The 21311-nt window shown below is 33.4% G+C and overlaps 2 protein-coding genes across 2 annotated transcripts; both read right to left on the minus strand.

Moving 5' to 3' along the window:
• Positions 1–477: 477 nt before the first annotated feature.
• Positions 478–12510, minus strand: LOC145304224 (galanin receptor 2a-like). The gene is made up of 6 exons (XM_080146063.1): positions 12308–12510; positions 11751–11866; positions 10613–10664; positions 10176–10249; positions 9246–9396; positions 478–709 (listed from the first exon to the last, which is right to left on the minus strand). Exons 1-6 carry the CDS (start codon positions 12493–12495, stop codon positions 493–495), a joined length of 798 nt encoding a protein of 265 aa, XP_080002189.1. The 5' UTR covers positions 12496–12510; the 3' UTR covers positions 478–492.
• On the minus strand, positions 1812–6922 carry LOC145304342 (uncharacterized). Its single transcript, XM_080146210.1, has 8 exons — positions 6872–6922; positions 6288–6356; positions 5558–5742; positions 5191–5310; positions 4483–4743; positions 3085–3195; positions 2409–2523; positions 1812–1826 (listed from the first exon to the last, which is right to left on the minus strand). The coding sequence occupies exons 1-8, from the start codon at positions 6920–6922 to the stop codon at positions 1812–1814; spliced, it is 927 nt and encodes a 308-aa protein (XP_080002336.1).
• Positions 12511–21311: the final 8801 nt, after the last annotated feature.

Here is a 21311-nt window from a genome sequence, read left to right on the forward strand (position 1 = left end):
AAGATAAATGTTTTAAAAAGTGGAATACAAATTTTTCCTTTTCAAAAATGTATTTTTACATACAAAGCAAATTATTTGTATAAAACCTTCCATAACTTTTTTATTATATAGTAGCAAAGCTACTCAATGATTTGAAATGTCCGTCGATTCCTTTTTTTAAGCTCCTATTCAAGAAAAACATCGAAAATTTCTTGCCAACATTCCAATCACTATGTATAAAAATCTATGGCGGTCGGAATTTTTGGATCAGGGAAAGAAAACGAAGTTTCGAATTTCGTCGCATTTTCACAGTAGCTCTTCTCCTATTTCTAGCCCCTGCGGGTAGCTCGTATCCTGTGGGGCCTATTTTCTAACCCTGCGGGGCAATCATTAACACTTATCTAACATAAAATAACCTTTAAAACGCTACTGTGAAAATACGACGAAACCCGCAACTTCGTTTTCTTTTCATGACACGATTTTTTTATTATTTTCTAACCAAGGATACATTTATCAAGAGAAAATTCCTGAGTTATTGCAAGAATACGTATTGCACGCCCCTCTGGACGGGTTGGGGCCAAACTTTCCCCAGTCCAGGCCTCCCCACTGTGCCTCCAGCACCATGGGGGAGATGATGCCGAAGGATAGGATCCAGGTAGAACAGCAGAGAAGCACTGTACGGGTCAGCTTCATCTCATTCTGAGCATTTGAACTAAGGTCTGCTGTCATCCTACAAAAATAAGATTATTTGGATCACGGAAAGAAAACGAAGCAGCGGGTTTTGGTGTATTTCTTCTTTTTCTAGCAATGTGTGGGGCTCTAACCACGTGGGGCTATCATTAACATTTACCTAACCTAACCTAACCTTATTTACAACGAAAAAGTAATCTCAATACACGTTAGATCTTACTTTGCTTTCATGAATAATGTTATGTTAATGTGCAGGGATAAGGCAATGGGCAATAAATTACTGTTCGTCCCCAATAATGATAACAGAATATGTAATTCTTTAAATCTAAATTAGTGGTTAAAAAGTTTGGACACTGCTAGTTTTAAACTTTCCAATCATAAATCAAACTACCAAAAGTGTGTAAGATAACGTTGTTATAAAACTTTGGGTAACAGTTTAATTTCCCAGGGAGTAAGGGAGAAGAAAATGGATTGAATATTCAATTTTTTGGAGTCTCAGACTTTGGGTACTGGCATAACCCAGGACACAATTAATACCATAAAAAAACCTAGTTTTTACCACTTTTATGGTAAAATTTTACCAGCCTATACGATTTAAAAGGTGGTAAAATTTTACCGTAACCGTGGTAAAAACACTTTTTGTGGTATTTTCTCACGCTTTTTACCAGCGATTTTTACCACAATTATCGGTAAAATTTTACCAGATTTCCGGTAAAATATTACCATTTTAGGACGCAAATTTATACCAGATTTTTTATACCACTTTTTTGGTAAAATCTTACCACAAATTTCTGTAAGATTTTACCGAAAAAGTGGTAAAACTGTTCAACACCTGGTAATATTTTTGCCCTAAATTGGTAAAATTTTACTGGAAATAGGGTAAATATGGTAAAAATTGACCAAAAATTGTGGTAAAAACGGGTGGTAAAAATCACGAGAAAGTGGTAAAAAACGACTGACCTTAATTATAGAAAAACATCGCTTGTACATAAATCGCAAAAATAAAAAAAAAATTGTTTTCATTTTTATCTTTATTGATTGAAACAACACTTAAACATATTTTTCTTGATTCTACTGCTCTGGCCGAAAACTGTTGCGCAACCTCCTGGATTTGCTGGGCACCGGCCCCATTCGACCTCGTATCACTGATATTCAACCTGGAATAAAATTGCTCATTAGTTAATTAGATAATTACAGGGATATAAAGGGATAAGACAATGGCTGATAAATTGATGTTCATCTCTAATGATGATACACATCGTTACCCCTTCTGTAGATTACAATAAGTGATTGAAATGTTAGGACACTCAACTTAATGAACCAACCAATAAAAAATCAATAAAAGTACCCAAGGTTGTTAGGCCAAAGAATAAGAAAATGTTATTTGAAAACTTTGGGGGCTAGTGTAATTTACAGCCCAATGTCCCATCCCTCCCTACTAAATATCTAATCTATAATACAAAGTAGAACGATGTCTGTCCGTCCGTCTGTCCGTCCGTCCCAAAGATAAAGCCTATACTCGCTGTTTACGCAAATGTGTCAGAACTTCCCCCCCCCTTACTCTCACACCTAAATCTTTTCTTTTGAAAGCAAAAATAAAAGTGTGTAGGTTCGACTCCCCCTCTCCCCCCTCATTCATTTCCTACAGGCATCTTGACACGTGGCAAAAAAATCAGCAAACTTATCTAACTAAACATCTTTGAAAACGCAGAACGAGAAAAAATAAAGGGAAAGCTTACCTGGAAAACATAAGCAGTAACAATATCCGTGGCTAACAAGAACAGGCTGGGGCCATAGTACTCGGCATTAATGATTATATGCTTCACGTGGCGTATGGAGTCGTGGAACGCGGGGTCCTAAGTTATGGAGGATTAAATGAAGGAAGGAAGTGGACTGTTTATTACACTAGTCCCCAAAGCTTTATTTTCTTCTTCGTTGCTTTAACAACTCTAGGGACTTTTATTGAATTTTGAATGGTTGATTAATCAAGTTAAGTGTCTAAAGCTTTCAACAACTAATTATACTCCACAGAAGGGGTAATTTTGTGTATCATCATTGCTGATGTACATCAATTTATCCGCCATTGTCTTGTCCCTTTAGATCCCTGTCCCAAACAAGTACTAATATTAGATAAATTTAGACCTAAACCCCAGGCAGGGAGGGTAAAATATGGTGTAAATATCATAATGGTATCCAAAGTTTCAGAAACAAGTTTACTTATTCGTCAACTCAAAAACTTTGAGTACCTAATTTTTATTAGGTAAATCTTGATTTAATTTCAATACTTCGTCTTTTGTCCTATCCCATAAGAACCATGTTTCCCGTTGTGTCTACAGAAACGTAAATTATTTTAGTACAATCTTTTTTTAAACTTAAACAATATTTTACTTCGTCTTAAATCATTTAATAACCCATTCCTGAATAGCCTTGGTCCCTGGTCCACGTCTACCCGGGGAGGGTGGAGGTCCCCTGCGTCCTGGAGAATAGTCACCTGGTGGCCCTTTGGATGGGGGTGGTGACATGTACCTTGAATATTCAGATTAGTTTATAATAAGTAAATGTTATGTCGTTATCTATTAAAAATAACATACAGGGTGCGGCACATAAATCCGGACATTTTTTAAACCGCCATAGCGTCAAAACTACTTGACCAATCAGGACGTTTGACCCCACTATAGAAAGCTTAGGTAATGACCTTTTAGCACAAAAAAATCTTTGGACGAAGATGGACGTGTACACCGAGCTGGCCGCGCATATGTTCAACAAGGCAGATTCCAAATGCGCCGGTGGTTTAATGCGCAAAATCACAAAACGTAGGGTCCGACAGGGAAGGAGTTGGAATCTTGACCCCAAATTTTGTGAGTGTCTTAGGCTCATTGAGACACACATTTTGCTGTGTTTAAATCCATTTTAGCTCAATAATAACCGGAATGAGGTCGATTTTTCAAGATTTTGAGCTTTAAGAAATCACAAACAGTAGGGCCCGACAGGGAAGGAGTTGGAAATTTGACCCAAATTTTTTTTGTATGTCTTAAGCTCATTGAGACACGCATTTTGAGTACTTAAAGTCCACTGTAGCTAAATCCTAGCCCAAATGAGAGCAAAAAAATGGATTTTGTCAATTTGGCGGTTACTCATGTTCCTAAGGAAATGTGGCCTCCCAGCAGCCCGATCTTAATTCAATGGACTTTTGGGCCTGGGGCTACTTTGAAGCATGCACCAATAGACGTGCCCATACCACAAAGACCTCCCTCATTGCCACTATCAATGAGAACTACGCCAGCTTGGACAGGTACATTTTGACCTGGACCTGCCGGCGGTTGAGGAGGCCGGTAGAGGCGGTGATTGAGGCTGGCGGCGATTTTGTTGAATAATCTACTAGTCATATACCTATTTTGCTTCCCAGTTTTTAAAATTCAATAAAATCTTTAAAATTGACGATTTTATGTTCATTTGTTTAAAAATTAGAATTTGTCCGGATTTATGTGCCGCACCCTGTATATCATCAAAATTCTAAAAAATACCTATTAAAAATCAAATTAGGTAAAAAAACTAGGTACTTTATGTCATTATTGAGAGGAGACAATGAACTGTTAATTTCATCAGTCCCAAAAGTTTTATTATAACGTTTTCTTATTCATTGGCTTAGGTAACTACTTTGGGGAGTTAATTAAATTTTGATTTATTGTTTCAATAAGTTGAGTGTTCAAACGTTTTTTAACCACTAATTTTATGTATCATCGATGTTGATGTTCATCAGTTTATCGGCCATTGACTTATCCCTTTACATCCCTGATATAAATTTGATTTTACCTTGGGGGTGGCCGACCTCTTGGTTCAGGTGAGTAATCCCTGGGTGGTGGGCCCCTACCGGGAGGTCCCCTCCTGGGTGACGGGGAATATTCTCTGTGGTGGGGGGGAGGAGGTCCGCGGGGGGGTCCTCGTGGCGACATATCCCTCATTGGCGGTGGGGGGCCTCTGTAACGTTGTTGTGGAGGGGAGTAGTCGCCCCTGGGGTGTGCCTCCCTTGTGAAGTAATGTGAGGGGGGTCCGTAGCCATCTCTCCTCTCATACCTGAAAAAATAAAAATAATTTACTTAAAAAGTTAAAATTCATTAAAAAAAAGGTTTTTAAAATTTTTTGATTGGTAGAAAAGGGAAGAACTAATAAAAAAGAGCATATCTAGGTAGGAAAGTTATTGTAATTTTAGAAAATCTTTAATAAAGCAATAAAAGAGATGGTAGGCATTTAAAGTTAGCAAATTTGGAAATTACACTAATATATTTTGTTTATATACTAAATTGTTTAAAGTAAAAAGGTTCTTTGTCTTTAGCTTAAGATTTCGATAACTACTAAACCGATTGAGTTCTCCTTTATAGGTAGGAAAGCTTCTCATATGACACGGAATGGTTTTAGACTATATTTCTGTCCCCTATCTATCCTTTTTAATACAGAGCCCCTAAATGCTAGGGCCGCAGCCGCTAGCAATATCTAAACTAATCTTAAAATTTAAAATTTTACCTTGGTGGAGGGGATCTACCACCCCCTCTGCCATCACGTCCTCTGAAACCACCCCTGTCCCCTCCACGGCCTCTGCCTCTAAAGCCACCCTTATCACCTCCCCTTCCTCTAGAGCCACCTCTGTTATTTTTAAATGTTTTCATTTTGAAAAAAAAAATTCGATGATTTTTAGTAAGTATTTTGGAAGATTAATTTTAAATTTTTTTATCTTAGGTACTGCTGTTTTATTAGCGCAGCAACTTTATAACAAAACTGTACGTCAGTCCATGGCGAAATTACAAAAAATGCATTGCTTTTAAACGTTACATTTAATAAATAAGCCTACCTAAAGATTTTCTAACTTTTACTTTTTAAAACAAAAACTTTCCTAGAGTAATGTGGGGGGCTGCGTCTTTCATACCTATCCCCGCCCCCACCCCGGCCTCTACCTCTGTAAGAACTGCGCCCCCTATCACCTCCGCGTCCTCTATCACCGCCTCCACGTCCCCTGCCTCGTCCCCGGGATATTTCCACTCTCAGCCGTTCACCGGCATATAATGTACCGTTCATTTCCTTAAAAAATAAAGTGAAGTGAAAATAACTTCAAGACCTGAAGTTTGTTTAATAACAATAAGGTAAAAATAAATCAAAACAATTCCCTATAACTTAAAAATACCTCCTACCCTTGTGGAATATTCTAAACCCTTCTTGATCTCCCTAAACCTAACTAAAAGCAGTAGTGAAAGTTTCAAACAAAAAATGATAAATAGAGGATTATTTGGGTCCTCATGAAAACGATAATTTATTCCGTATCTAACCTCTATTAATGGGAGTTAAAAGTTTCTTATCGTATTGTGTACAACACTCAGCGATTTTCCGCGGAGAGTAAAAATAAAAGGGTTCCAGTTTTGTTGGCTCTAGGGTCAGACCAAGAAAATTAATTAGGCCAGGAATTAATTCTGTTATCTATATTTCGTATAAAATCATCTTCAATTCGATTCGATATGTATGTTGCTTTTCTGTGTGGCTCAGAACCGGCTCTAATCTAACGTAAATTAATCGGATTTGGAGCCAAAGTGTAAGAAGATTGGGTACCCAAAGTATCAAAAGAATGGTACCTGAACTGCTTTGTCAGCTCCGTCGGGATGATTAAAAGTTATAAAACCATAACCTTCACCAATAAATACCTACAAAAATACTTTTATCAACGTCGAAGTTATTAAACATTAAATTAAACAATCCCCGATAAATTGATCCACATCACCAATGATTATTAACAAAATTACATCTTTATAATTATAAATTTTTTTTCAATTTTGTACCCCCCCCCCCCCCCCCCCAACTACCGACGAACAACTATTTTAGGTTAGGTTAGGTTTTAGGCTAGGGAGCCGAGCGCTGCGGCCAGAGTTCATAGTTCGCTGTCGGGGGGGGGGGGGGGGGGGGGTACTCAAATTTTCAATATTGAAAAAAAAATTTCTAAGAGGATAATACCAAAAAATCAATTTAATGGACATTTTATATAATACGGAAAATTTCTTCCTTTCCCTGTACCTTATAAAAATCGTCGGAAAAAGCCGTTTTTTAAGCAAACAAAAGCGCGTTTTGCTCTATCTGTGAGATATTATGAATAAGATAATGTTAAGATTTGATATTAAGATGAGAAAAATTTACGTTCACAGTCCCTTTAAAGACACAATACCTGTAATAATAATACCCTGGCCTTTCTAATTATAAGCCTAGGCAGAGCCATGCTGATGATGCTAGCTCAAGCGTGGACCGTGGTGAACTGTACTTCTGAAGCCAATACCTAATTACAGGGTTACGAAAGTTTAAATTGATGTTTTTTTTTTTTAATGTTAATATTAAATGTAATATAGTTTTGTAATGACATATAAAATATATATTCGATAGAATATAAAAAAATATAGTGCATTCAATATTAAAAAAAAATATTTAAATATATATATAGTTGTTAACCATATGAATCTATTTCCGGCCGGGTTCTTAAAAGATATTGCCGCGTTTTTTCGACATTTTTTACGCTATGAATAACAAGCGCGACATTCGCGAAATCTAAAAGAGTATACAATGATTTATTTAATTATTTCGCTTTTGATGGTACGGCCTTCATAGAAAAAAAAAGATTATCTTCAATCCATTTTTGCTGCATATTAATTAATGCATCTTTTTAGAGCTGTGTTAGACATTAGAAAAATTGCTAAAAAAATAATTTAAAATTCAGTATTTTTATGTTATATACTCTGTTTGAAATTCTATCGTCAACGTTCAATCAATCAATGTCTAAAAAACGCCGAAAAAATGTGGCATTCATCTTTTAAAAACCCATCTCGGTGGTATTTCCGGTTGGCAAAGACAACATAAATATAGAAATCATGAAACATTGTTGTTCCACAATTTTGCCACATTTTTAAACATCTTGCTTAAAAAAAATCTTCCAAACAAATTGTAAATTCTACAAATTTAAATATTTAGAGAAAATTGAGTAGTAATTTACTTCTTGATTCAAAATATTTGATTAAATTGAATCAAAACTAATAATTATTTTTGGCACTCTATATTCAAATAATCATAAGCTTATCAATAGTGCGCATGCGCGCACAGAGGTGCCATAAATTTCAAAACTTAAAAATATAAGTTTTGTAGCGAAATTACTCTATAATTCGAAATCTCTGTCTTTCTTTTAGAAACATTCAGGGGAATATACGAAAGCTTATATTTATATTAAAGATGAAAAATCGATAAATTCAAATGCACACGGCACATCTGCGTACACACACACACCTGGATTTTTTTTCTTTTAATTTTAATTCGTATGAAGCTAGCTCTAATAAGTAAATATTAAATTTGATATATTTTTGACGATGCGGGAGGATGTTTTAAAAGAAATGATGAAATAATTTTCAAGGTTTTAAAAAAAAGTTAGCTTCTTTTATGCGAAAAAATTCAATAAAAAGTAAAAATTTTTACCAAAAAGTTGGTCAAATTTTACCAAGTTTTTTTTTTGTCAAAGTCCAAAAATCTGGACTTAGCCTAAAAATTTACCTTGTCAATTTTTACCAAAAAGTTGGTCAAATTTTACCAAGTTCATTTTTTTTGTCAGAGTCCAAAAATCTGGACTTAGCCTAAAAAAATACCTTGTCAAATTTTACCAACTTTTTGGTAAAAATTGACCAAATTGCGTTTTTTTGTCTAAGTCCGAAAATTCGGACTTAACCTGAAAAATAGAGTTGTAAAATTGACCACATTTTTGGTAAAACTTCCAAATGTGGTAAAATTTAAAAAAAAAAAAAAATTTTAAATTTAGGCTTCATTGTATAGAAGTCATTATTTTAAAGTACTACAACTGATTATGAAGAGCTGTTTTTAATTTAAAACACAAAAAACGGGGTTTTTTGTTTCGTCAAATTTTACAAAAAAAATGGTAAAATTTTACTAATTTTTTGGCTAAAATTTTTGCTGGTAAAATTTACCACGAAACTGGTAAATTTTACCAGCTTGACCAGCTTTACCACTTTTCCGGTAAAAAGGGTGAAATTTTGTGGTATTTCGTAGAACCTGGGAAAGGGAATGAGCAAGAATTTAGGAGTTTCTGACTGAGTTTGGGTACTAGCGCATCAAATGCCGCTAACTTGCTGAGTTAGTTTTGAATATAGCAGACAGAAGAATTTGTTATGATAAGTCTGGTTTTAAAAAAAAAATTTCCAAAAAATATCATTTCATAGATAAAAACTTTACTGTGATATTTGTGTAATAAACAATCTGAGAACCCTAATCTAACAACCTAAATTTAATTCTTGAATATAGTGGCATTTAGATCTAGGAATATCAAATGAATGCTTTTTTTCTTGGAACTTTTTTCTTATTTTATAGTTTTCTAAATTTTATTTACACGACCTTTATTTATTCCTTAAAATTTTCTTGATAAATCTGGATTTCATGGCCATTCAGCGAAAACTCCTAAATTTAATTAATTGTCCATTGTCTCCTCCCTTACTCCCTGTTAATTTCCAGTCCAATGTTCCTCGCTGACAGATCTACATATCTATCCTTACCTTACTAAAGCAATGATGCCAAGAGTGAGAAAGTCTGCATAGCAAATAAGATTTCTGACGAGGGCAGAGAATTTGCACAACCAGAGGGAATATGTGAACCCATGGTTCAGGTAAATATTTAGGAAGGAGGGGATACCAAAGGTGATGTAAGCTGAAACATAAATATTTTTTAGTTATTTTTAGGTTTACAATCAAGTTATTTTTGAGTATCTGTCTATAGTGCCTAAGCAAATTGGGGTTAAATGTCAGTGCTTTTGGCCTACCTATTATATTGACCCTATACCCCATCTCTTTTCTGGGGGGATTTTTCCCCCTTCCCTTTCTCTTTCCCTCTACTATTACGTCAATAGAATAGGTAGGCCTAAAGCTACCATAAAGGAAGGACACTAAACACAGGTACTATTATTGACATTTCATTGGAGTTCTGTGGTTTCAATACTTTATGGATTGTCTCTGGCCATCCGAATTATCTATTAAAATGTAATTCAAATTCCCATCACTTCTTAAATAATTAGATACAATACTAAGATTTATCAGGAATCTAAAGGAGTAAGACAATGGCCGATAAATTGATGTACTTAACTTATAATGATAAACAAAATTACCCCTTCTGAAAATTAAAATTAGTGGTTGAAACGTTTGACCACTCAAATTAATTAACCAACCAATAAAAATTAACTAAAGTCCCTAAAGTTGTTAAGACAACGATAAAGAAAACGTTATCATAAAACTTTGAGGACTATTGACCCCTCAGGGTTTGGTCCTCTCCAAAAAATTTAGCCAAAGAAAACCCTTATTCATATATTTATAGAGTAGGAGGGGGGGGGGGGGTATTTAAATGCTCGATATGACTCTTTGAGGGAAATTGCTATAAAAAGAAACAAAACCTGCTAAAGATATTTTTTCAGAAAAGACAATCTAAATAATTACCTAAATCACACAAAGAAAGATGTAGCATCAGAAGAGTGGTTTGATTCCAACGAATTGTAAATTTTTCTGGGTACCTTAACAAATAAATTTATGGACCTAGATCCCCTCTCAATAAATTAGACCAATAAGAACACAGTGATGGAATAATCCGGCCATATTATTGGTTAGAACGAGGACATGTTTTGGTAGGCAATTACAGGTATTTTTCTCAAATGTTGATAAAAAATTACCCCCACTTAACTTTAGATTTAATGGTTGTACCATTAATTGATTGGTTTGGAACCAATCAATCACACTTTAATAGTAGTACCCAAAGTGTTTGAGCCAACGAATAAGATAACGTGGGTATGGAACATTGGCTACATGTGTAATTTACAGTCCATTTTCCCGTCCCTCCTTGATATTTTAGATTAAATGTTTGACACACAAAATTTTACCTGAAGAATACATACGGAATAGAAAGAAGATTCAGAAGATTTCCTAAACCACCTAAATATATATATCCTATTATATAAAGTAGTAAGAGTTTTTTGTCTGAAGCTTAATATTTTAATAACTACTGAACCGATTGGGTTCTCTATTTGAAGTAAGGTTCATAGAGGTCCAGTGATGGTATTATTCCATATTCTATTTTCAGATTTAAATCTTTGGATGGTTTTAAGCTATTTTTCTCTGTTCCTTCGATTACAAAGCCCCTAGATGCTGTAATACAAAGTAGAACGATGTCTATCTGTCTGTCTGTCTGAAGCTTAGGATCTCAGTAACCACTGAAGCGATTGGGCTCTACACTTCAGGGAATATAAATACTGGTCCTGTGATAAGCTATTTTCTTTTTGAACAAAAATTAAAAGAGGGGGGGGGGAAACGACTAACCCTCCCCCCCCCAAAAAAAAAAAATATATTTTTACTTTTTCTTTTTAAATACAGAATACATAAAAATGGGTTGTCAAAATCAACCCCCCCGTCAAGTGCCTCTAGGGGCGTAGCCACTAGTCCAACTATGTAAAATATTTTTTTTATCTGAGAGAAGCAAAAGATCTTAGAAAATGCAGGACCGCAATTTTTATTTTCCTTACATACCCCTCCTTTCACTATAGGCTAGGGAAAAATCAGCCAGTCTAAAATACAAAGTAGAACGATGGCTGTCTGAATGAAGCTTTAGATCTTCTACAAAAAAATCTGTGTCTAAAGATATTTGAAGCCTTTCAGAGACACATAAGAAGCTTTACTTTAAAGGTGAACCATATCTAACCAGCAGTTAACCAAATATTTTAGTTCATAAAGTAGCGAAGCTAATCTTATAATAATATTGTCTGTCCATAACGCTATATGGTAAATGTGACTTTCTCAGCTGCTATTTAAGATGGTTTTTTGATTTCTATTGATAAGTTACCACTTTCCATCGGCATTTTCTATTTTTCTATTAAGGTTTCATGACTTTTTATCATTCTCTCTCTTTTGTTTTTTCTCTCAATTGTAAACCTACAAAACATTTACTTTATATTCACTGATCTATGGTTTTTTATGCTTTGCTCCTTATGGATGTTGTCATCCTTGTTAAATAAAAATGCATACCGATCAAGAACAACAAGCAAATATTTATGCTTAAGACTGTTGAATAATCTTCTACAAATTTTGGGTAACAACTTTTCCATGTTTCGTTCATAATTTCATCTTCATTATAGTCATTCCTAAATTAAATAATAAGGAGTTAGGTACGAGTTAGAAAGCAAAGCAACTCTATAATCGTTACCAGAAAGTTCGTACGTCCATTTTAAACATGTTTCTTTTTAACTTTTTAACATAAAATTTTTATGTGATAAAAATATCCGATTGGTCTGCTTTTTGGAATGTTGATTCCTAGGACAACAAAGTACATTGTTATAAGCAAAGCATCTCTATGATCAAGTCCTAAAAATGTAAGTATGTCCTTAAACAGTATTCTGTATTTAAGCATTTTTAAAGCAGATTAACTTACAATTTTGTTTCGTTCGACTTTTATACATTTATATTCTGAATATTTAATTCTGACACTATACAAGTAGTAATGTTCGCTTGTCTTAACGTTTCAGAGCTCCGCTTTTAAGGATGTTGTCATCTTTGTTTCCCAATAACAAAATAGTGATACTTACAAATAACAAAATAGTGACGCATTACAAACTCTCTGGTCTACTTCAATACTATCAGTGGCATTACTATACACATCCTCACTAATATCATCATAAACATCTTCTTCACTGCTATTATTAGTAAATGGTATAAATATAACTTTTCCGATCTCAAGCAAACCTCCGGAATCTTCATGGATATGAGCTTTCATTGTAATACTAATATTATGTTTTTTAGTTTAGATTTTTAAAGTTACAGATACATTGTTTACATTTCTCTAATTATAACTTTTTGGTTATATTACTTTATTATATTATATCAATATAAATATCCATTTTTATTCTAAAAAAAAAGATTTTAAAATAAATATCTCGATATAAACAAAGCATAAACTCACTTTTTAAAGTACTGTAGATTAGGTGTCAGCTAAGACCATTTTTATTGTCAGTACTAAATCAACATTAACACATAAAATTGTTATATTTAGTTTTCACATAAATGCGAAAACAAAATAAAAACTTTATAAAATAATAGTTTGTCTTTTCGTGGACGTTTTTTTTTTCATTACTACTTTGATTTAAATTTCACTAATCACTGTATTTTCCTAATTTGTAAGCACTTTTCTTAATATAACCTTTCTAAAAGATCGCTATAACTTTTAAAAACAAGTTATTTTTCTCTTTACGTACTACCTATGTATGTATAATAGATCTTTTCATGAAAATACCCACTTTCGAATTTCAATCTTCTGCTAACCTAAAAAGTTACTTTAGGGGCCTAGAAATATATGTACAAAATTTCAGCTCTCTATCTCTACTGGCGACCTAGCGCCAGGCATGTAAAATATCAACAGATAACGGTAGCACGGCGGTTTTAACAATATCTCAGTAATGTGCAGGTTTTCAGCTCTTCTGCATATTTCAATTTAAACACATAAGGCCAAAGATATTTTATCCAAAAAATCTTTTGTCAAAGTCTACTCTAGACCTAGCGCCAGTCAGTTTTCTAAAATCATGCATTTTATACCTGTGAAAAATAAAATCGCCAGCGCTAGGTGTAGAGTAGACTTTGACAAAAGATTTTTGGGATATCATATCTTAGGCCTTATGTGTTTAAGTTGAAATATGCAGAACACCTAAATTCACCTTCCAAACCATTCTCTAAGCATTTTAATTTTTTTTTTAGAAATAACGGGATTTCAAAACTGCCTTTTGAAAAGGCCTAAAAAATATCTTTTTTTGTCCCTTTTTTCACTGTATATAGTTACAACTTATTAAGATATTATTCTCAGTTAAAAAAAAATTGGCGCTTCCAGCACCAAAACCGGCAAAAACAGGCAGTTAAACTTCTGAACCCCTACTTAACCCCCTGACAGACCCCCCCTCTATCTCGGCTCCTGTTACAGATAGAGACGTAAAACTTTTTTCTGGTTGTTCATGTGTATTTTTAGAGAATTGCTTTTTCTAGTCATAGCGGTCAGACCGCTCCTTATCCGCTTTTTAGCATCCAGCTGCTAAATATTAAAACAGCTGTAGAGCGGCCAATTTTAAAGCTAAGAAAACCAAATTTTATGACAAATTATTATTTTTTATAATAAAAAAATACCTTTTTTGACCATCGCCGAAAAACGACAAATAACGGAAACCGCCAATTTTGGCGGTAAAACGGCCAATTTTAAAGCTAAGAAACCCAAATTTTATGACAAACTATTATTTTTTATAATAAAAAAATACCTTTTCTGATCATCGCCAAAAAACGACAAATAACGGAAACCGCCAATTTTGGCGGTAAGACGGTGGTTGGCGGCGCTAAATAATATTTTTATCTGTTTATAGTTACAACTTATTAAGATATTATTCTCAGTTAAAAAAAAAAATTGGCGCTTCCAGCACCTAAACCGGCAAAAACAGGCAGTTAAACTTCTGTATCCCTACATAACCCCATAACAGACCCCCCTCTATCTCGGCTCCTGTTACAGATAGAGACGTAAAACTTTTTTCTGTTGGTTCATGTGTATTTTAAGAGAAAATTACTTTTTCTAGTCATAGCGGTCAGACTGCTCCTTATCCGCTTTTTAGCAGCCAGCTGCTAAATATTAAAAAGCTGTAGAGCGGCCAATTTTAAAGCTAGGAAAACCAAATTTTATGACGAGCAATTATTTTTCATAACAAAAAAATGACAAATAACGGAAACCGCCAATTTCGGCGGTAAAACGGCAGTTGGCGGCGCTAGTTTTATCTATTTATGATCACAATAAAGACTACATACAAAAATTGGCTGGTCTAGAGCTGTTTTAGAATTCTGCTACTGGCAGCTTAAAAGCGGCAAAACTACAGGTAGGAAATAAAAAATCAGTTAAAAATCGGTCAAGGAGTAGCCAAACGGTCATGGCCTTACTATTCACGGAAGTTTATTATTACTCAAGAATTAATATATATTTTTAAAAAAATTTAATTGATTTGAAGCTTACATGGACTGCCGCCACTGGCTGCGGTCAGCTGGAAACAACAGCTGATTTAAAAAAAAAACACCTAATTTTCATCATCTTTTTTACTAAGGTTGATTAAATATTACAAAAGTAATTACAAGAGAGTTGTCCTTACTTCTGATCTTAGAGCTTTGTCTTTATGGATGTTGTCATCCTATTTTTGTCTGTATTTAATCACTTATTAATGTTGTCATCATTGTCATATTATTTGATAAAAATATCAATGCTTTACAAATAAAATTTATAGAGAAGATCATCTTGATGTTTTTAATAATTAGATTTGTATATTTTGATTTTGTTGTTAAACCCTTTGTAGACAAATTGATAATATTTCTAAATGTTATTTTTTTAAAATTGTCTGCGTCTGGCATCTGACTAAAATAAAAATCTATTACATTAGTTTAAACAATTAACTGTCTTGACCCTTTCAGACCTTAATCAGCCAATTTTTGTATGTAGTCTTTTATTGTGATCATAAACAGCATTTTATTGGCGAAATTGGCGGTTTCCGTTACTTGTCGTTTTTTGGCGATGGTCAGAAAAAGCATTTTTTTTTTGTTATGAAAAATAATTGCTCATCATAAAATTTGGTTTTCCTAGCTTTAAAATTGGCCGCTCTACAGCTTTTTTAATATTTAGCAGCTGGCTGCTAAAATGCGGATAAGGAGCAGTCTGACGGCTATGACTAGAAAAAGTAAATTTCTCTACAAATACACATGAACCAACAGAAAAAAAGTTTTACGTCTCTATCTGTAACAGGAGCCGAGATAGAGGGGGGTCTGATATTGGGTTAAGTAGGGATACAGAAGTTTAACTGCCTGTTTTTGCCGGTTTGGGTGCTGGAAGCGCCAATTTTTTTAAACTGAGAATAATATCTTAATAAGTTGTAACTATAAACAGATAAAAATATTATTTAGCGCCGCCAACCGCCGTTTTACCGCCAAAATTGGCAGTTTCCGTTATTTGTTGTTTTTCAGCGATGGTCAAAAAAGGTTTTATTATAAAAAATAATTATTTGTCATAAAATTTGGGTTTCTTAGCTTTAAAATTGGCCGTTAAAAAATAATAGTTTGTCATAAAATTTGGTTTTCTTAGCTTTAAAATTGGCCGTTTTACCGCCAAAATTGGCGGTTTCCGTTTTTTGTTGTTTTTCAGCAATGGTCAAAAAAGGTATTTTTTTATTATAAAAGATAATAGTTTGTCATCAAATTTGGTTTTCTTAGCTTTAAAATTGGCCGCTCTACAGCTGTTTTAATATTTAGAGGCTGGACGCTAAAAAGCGGATAAGAGCGGTCTGACCGCTATGACTAGAAAAAGCAATTCTCTAAAAATACACATGAACAACCAGAAAAAAGTTTTACGTCTCTATCTGTAACAGGAGCCGAGATAGAGGGGGGGTCTGTCAGGGGGTTAAGTAGGGGTTCAGAAGTTTAACTGCCTGTTTTTGCCGGTTTTGGTGCTGGAAGCGCCAATTTTTTTTTAACTGAGAATAATATCTTAATAAGTTGTAACTATATACAGTGAAAAAAGGGACAAAAAAAGATATTTTTTAGGCCTTTTCAAAATGCAGTTTTGAAATCCCGTTATTTCTAAAAAAAAATTAAAATGCTTAGAGAATGGTTTGGAAGGTGAATTTAGGTGTTCTGCATATTTCAACTTAAACACATAAGGCCTAAGATATGATATCCTAAAAATCTTTTGTCAAAGTCTACTCTACACCTAGCGCTGGCGATTTAATTTTTCACAGGTATAAAATGCATGATTTTAGAAAACTGACTGGCGCTAGGTCTAGAGTAGACTTTGACAAAAGATTTTTTGGATAAAATATCTTTGGCCTTATGTGTTTAAATTGAAATATGCAGAAGAGCTGAAAACCTGCACATTACTGAGATATTGTTAAAACCGCCGTGCTACCGTTATCTGTTGATATTTTACATGCCTGGCGCTAGGTCGCCAGTAGAGACAGAGAGCTGAAATTTTGTACATATATTTCTAGGCCCCTAAAGTAACTTTTTAGGTTAGCAGAAGATTGAAATTCGAAAAAGGGTATTTTCATGAAAAGATCTAATGTATAATACTAAAAGGCCACAGTCTAACTATGTACGCATATAACTCAGAGTATTAGAATTACAAAGAATGAATAAAACCTATGAATTAAAAACCCTGCGTACTTAGACTCGTAATCAGTATAATAATACAGTATCTTATTCGTTGGCTAAAAACGTTGGGCACTTTTACACAATTTTGATTGATTGGTCCCGAACTAATAGTGTCCAAACTTTTAAACCATTTATTTTTTAAAAAAGAAGTGGTAATTTTTGTTTATCATTTTAATGAGGTTAAAAACTAATTTATAGTCAGTTGTCTAGTGATGCTAAACAAAATTACCCCTTTTGCAGATTAGTATTATAGGGTAAAAATTTGGGCATTGCTAATCTTGTAAGCAAATAATCATGATTTAACAAAGTTTTAAGCCAACAAATGAGAAAGCTTGGCTATAAAACTTTGGATACAAGTGTAATTTACAGTCCAATGTCACCTCTCTTCCTGAGTTATACCATAAGCACCGATAAAAACACATGGATATAAAATTATTTGACCCCAATTTCTTCAATCTAATTATTGTAAATCTACTGACTACCGCTTCAAGCTTGGTTATTAAGATTTTTTATTTCGCTGCCTAGCTCGGCCTAGGCACTACCTACCACTCAGGGAGGGAGGGGAAGTTGGACTGTAAATTACACTTGTACCCAAAGTTTTTTGTCCCTTTCATTGTCTAAAAATTTAAGGTACTTAAATTTTGGTTGCAAACAAAAGTATCTAAACTTTCCAACCATTAATTTATCGTCCATTGTTTTATCCCTTAAGATCCCTGAAAAACCCTAAACATTCATTAAAAAAACAAGTAAGGAAAATTACATAGTAAAGGGATACGCTAATAGATCATAAGAAATGGCGCGAAATATATTGATAACAATTCTATAGTTAAGAGAAGTTTATTAATTTTATAAATGAATGAAAAAAAATTCTTTTTTTGGACGGGGGGGGGGGGGGGGGTTAGGGGGTTGTTTTTAAAAGGGTGGTATACCCTTCCTAAAAAAGAATTTAAAAAAATTAGAAAAGTTCATCCTCAATCCAACTATTGCAGAAAACCAACCCAATGATAGCACGATCACTGTCTGAAAGGCCTAACTGTGCATGGTAACCTAACCTCTTGCGATAATTTTATACCAGTCAAAAATAAATATACATTTACTTTATCCCTGAAATTGTTTCTACCTAGTTTAAGATACCCCTTGGTTGATCAACTGAAATTGATTGCCTATTTCTTCTCTAATTTCCGAAGTTGTACAGCAGATAACCTAAATATTGCAAAACCCAGCTACTCCGATATATACATTATAAATTCAAAATTTAAATTTTTTAAATAAAATTTTTTTTTAAGTTTGAAGCTTTTTTAGCTAGTAGTAAATATTGGGATAGGAAGAGAAAACTATATACACAATCTAAAACTCAAATTCAGCTGACCCCTTGGTTAGTTTATGGATATATCTTCAGAGATGCAGGGACACAACTATGGAAATAAATCAATCTTCTTCCAATTTATATGAATGAAATTTAATATTTGAATGGGGTTAAATGTTAGAGGTAAGAAGATTAAATGCTAAAGATTGATTAAATCGCCATTGACCCCTCCCTCCCTGTTGGTCAGATACCCCTGGGAAAAAGAAACTAAAATATAAATACATAAGATAAATACAAAGTAGCATGGATTTTTTTTAGCGCAGCTTGCGTTATCCAACTTTTTGGTAGAACCAGGAATCTTAAGGGATAAGAAAATTGACGATAAATTGTTCTACGTACCCAATCAGGATAAAATAAAGGTTAAGTACTTGGATGGTTCCAGGCTTTCTAATAACTTTAATGTACAAAAGGGAAAATTTTGTCTATCAAAATTGGGTATGTGCATCAATCTTATCCCCAGTTCCCTAAGTGATGTTAGATTGTTAAAGATAAGATATGAGATTTTTTATATTAAAAAAACTTTTGGTTTAAGTTGTGTTATAAAAACACTTATTTATGACTTTCCTCTCTGTTAGACAGCATGATGGATGTAGAATATTAATAAGACAAAGAACTCATTTATTGGTCAGTTCATTATCCAGTAGGACGAGAGGAGATGGGGGAAATGGGATTGGAAGGGGGCATTTCCAAAATTTTGCCCGTCTAGACAAAGTGGTTTTTTACACCTTATTCTTTAAACTGAGATTTTTAAAATATTATTTTCAATAAAACAATGCTATCCCCATTGATGACACACAAAATTACCCCTTCTGTAGATTGAAATTAGAGGTTTAAACGTTTAAACACTCAACTTAATAAACCAACCAATCAAAATTCAGCATAAGTCCCCAAAGTTGTAAAGCAAACTAATAAGAAAACATAAATTATAAAGCGTTGGGGACTAGACTAGTGTAATAAACAGACCATTGTCCCCTCTCTTTCTGATGCTAGCCCCAATTTCAATTTTTCAATTTTCAATTGATTTAAAGTGAAAGAATTAGAACAAGTCGCAAGTTTTTAAAAAATTACATTTTTCATATCAACATTTATTTTTTGATCGAAGTGTTTGTTTTTAATTATAACATGGCAAATAACAATAATAATGATTTTTACTATAAATAAATAATTTAGTTCTTCACACTGCACTAAGATATTAGATAAGTTAAAGGTTAAAAGAAACAATCTATTAGGTTTATAAATAAAATTATGGCTTGCAATAGTAAAAATAAACCTCAAAGTTAAATCCTATGAAGTGTCCTAGAAATTAGGGTTTCTTAAGCCTTAAATAGCCATTTTTTGTCTATGCATTGCTAAGGAGACCCTAACTTCTAGGCTAGCTGGGAATTTTTTTATGGGAATTAGCCTAATTTTGTTTTTATTTCCTGATATGATATAAGGAGTAACTTTAGAATAAGATAGTGTAAAATCTTAATGGTTTAATAACTAGAAAATTTGGATTTTATTAGCATGTTAATAATCAGCATTATGTATGTAGAAACTCTATCAAAATATTTTGGCGTCAACCTTGGACTTTTCTAATGTATTAGCAGAGTGTGTCTTACAGAGGAGTTCATGAGAGGATTTTTAGGTGCTTTCCCACAAAGTGCCCAATAAGCCATGAAAATTCCTTCTTTTCTTTATTCCTATGAAGGACCAATAGCTGCGGTGCCCTAACCCTGCGGGGCTAGCTACCCAGTACCTAATATGATCTGACGAAGCCCAATCTGTACCATTTTCGCACCACTTTAGATTCCTGAGACGTAAAAAAATGAGGGATTCTCCATCTCTATTTAGGGGTTTTCTTTCCCACTTCTCCTCTCATCTCCCTCATTTTATGACGTCACATGAATCAAGAGTGGTGCAAAAATGGTAAAGATTGGGCTTCGTCATATGATCTTATCTAACCTGACCTAAAGTAATAAACAAACAAACAAAAAACTATCCCCCACCTTATTTTCAATTTTATTCAAAGTGTCACGGGGGGAATATGCTCATCTTTAATATTCTAATTTTTTACTTATTTATCGTCTAGTTACCTAGTAAATATTTCTTTCTAGGAGGATAGTTCATTAATTCACATTTTAAATTTGTCCTTTCAAAAATACATTTCAGTGGTATTTTAATTTTCTCTCATATATTTTTTAATTTTCAAGATCGTAATATTTGAAAATCCTTCGCTGCCTTCCCACAAAGTGCCTATTAATTGAGCATAAAATCCCCACCCCTCCAAATTTATTGTTAAATATTTAAAATAAAGGGGGGGGGGGCTATACCTAAGGTTCCCTAACCATGCGGGACTACCTAAAAAGACCCAAAGTAACAAACAAACAAAATAAGGGGGAGGGATTTAATTGATCGACAAAGCACTTTGAGGGAAATTGTCGAAATAAATAAAATACCTATATAATGAATCTACCCCTTTAAAAAAAGATTAGAATAGTATTATACATAAAAATATTAATATAATTAAATACATTATCATAGAATCACAAGCAATAGAAAACAATAATCAATTTTAATAATACATTCATAAATATTTAGTAATACATAATTCAATTTAACAATTTTACAAAAAATCCATCATTTAAAAACTAAAAATCTTCAAAAAGACTTTTTTTAAATATAAATTTTACTTTAAAATACATTAAAATTATTCGTTCTATAATTTAGTCAGATAGATAAATATTCGTTTCTGTGCTTTTGGAAATTTAATTTGCTTGTTTCTTCATATCTCCGTTTTAAAATTTGTTTTTATTCTTTTTACATGAGGGGTGTAATTTTTTTTTAGGGCGATTTTTCTTGAGAGGGTTAGAAGTTCCTGAACAAACATAAATACATCTTGTTGCTTTATGTTTTATATTTCAAACTAGGCATTAAAAAAGCTGCACCATTAGCTTTCCTAAAACACATCAACCCATTAATGAAACGAACAATAAAAAAAGGCAACGATAGAATATAACTAAGGATGAGCTATA

Source organism: Acartia tonsa, chromosome 13 (genome assembly GCF_053477335.1).
Source record: "Acartia tonsa isolate MP-2025a chromosome 13, ASM5347733v1, whole genome shotgun sequence".
Taxonomy (NCBI): domain Eukaryota; kingdom Metazoa; phylum Arthropoda; class Copepoda; order Calanoida; family Acartiidae; genus Acartia; species Acartia tonsa.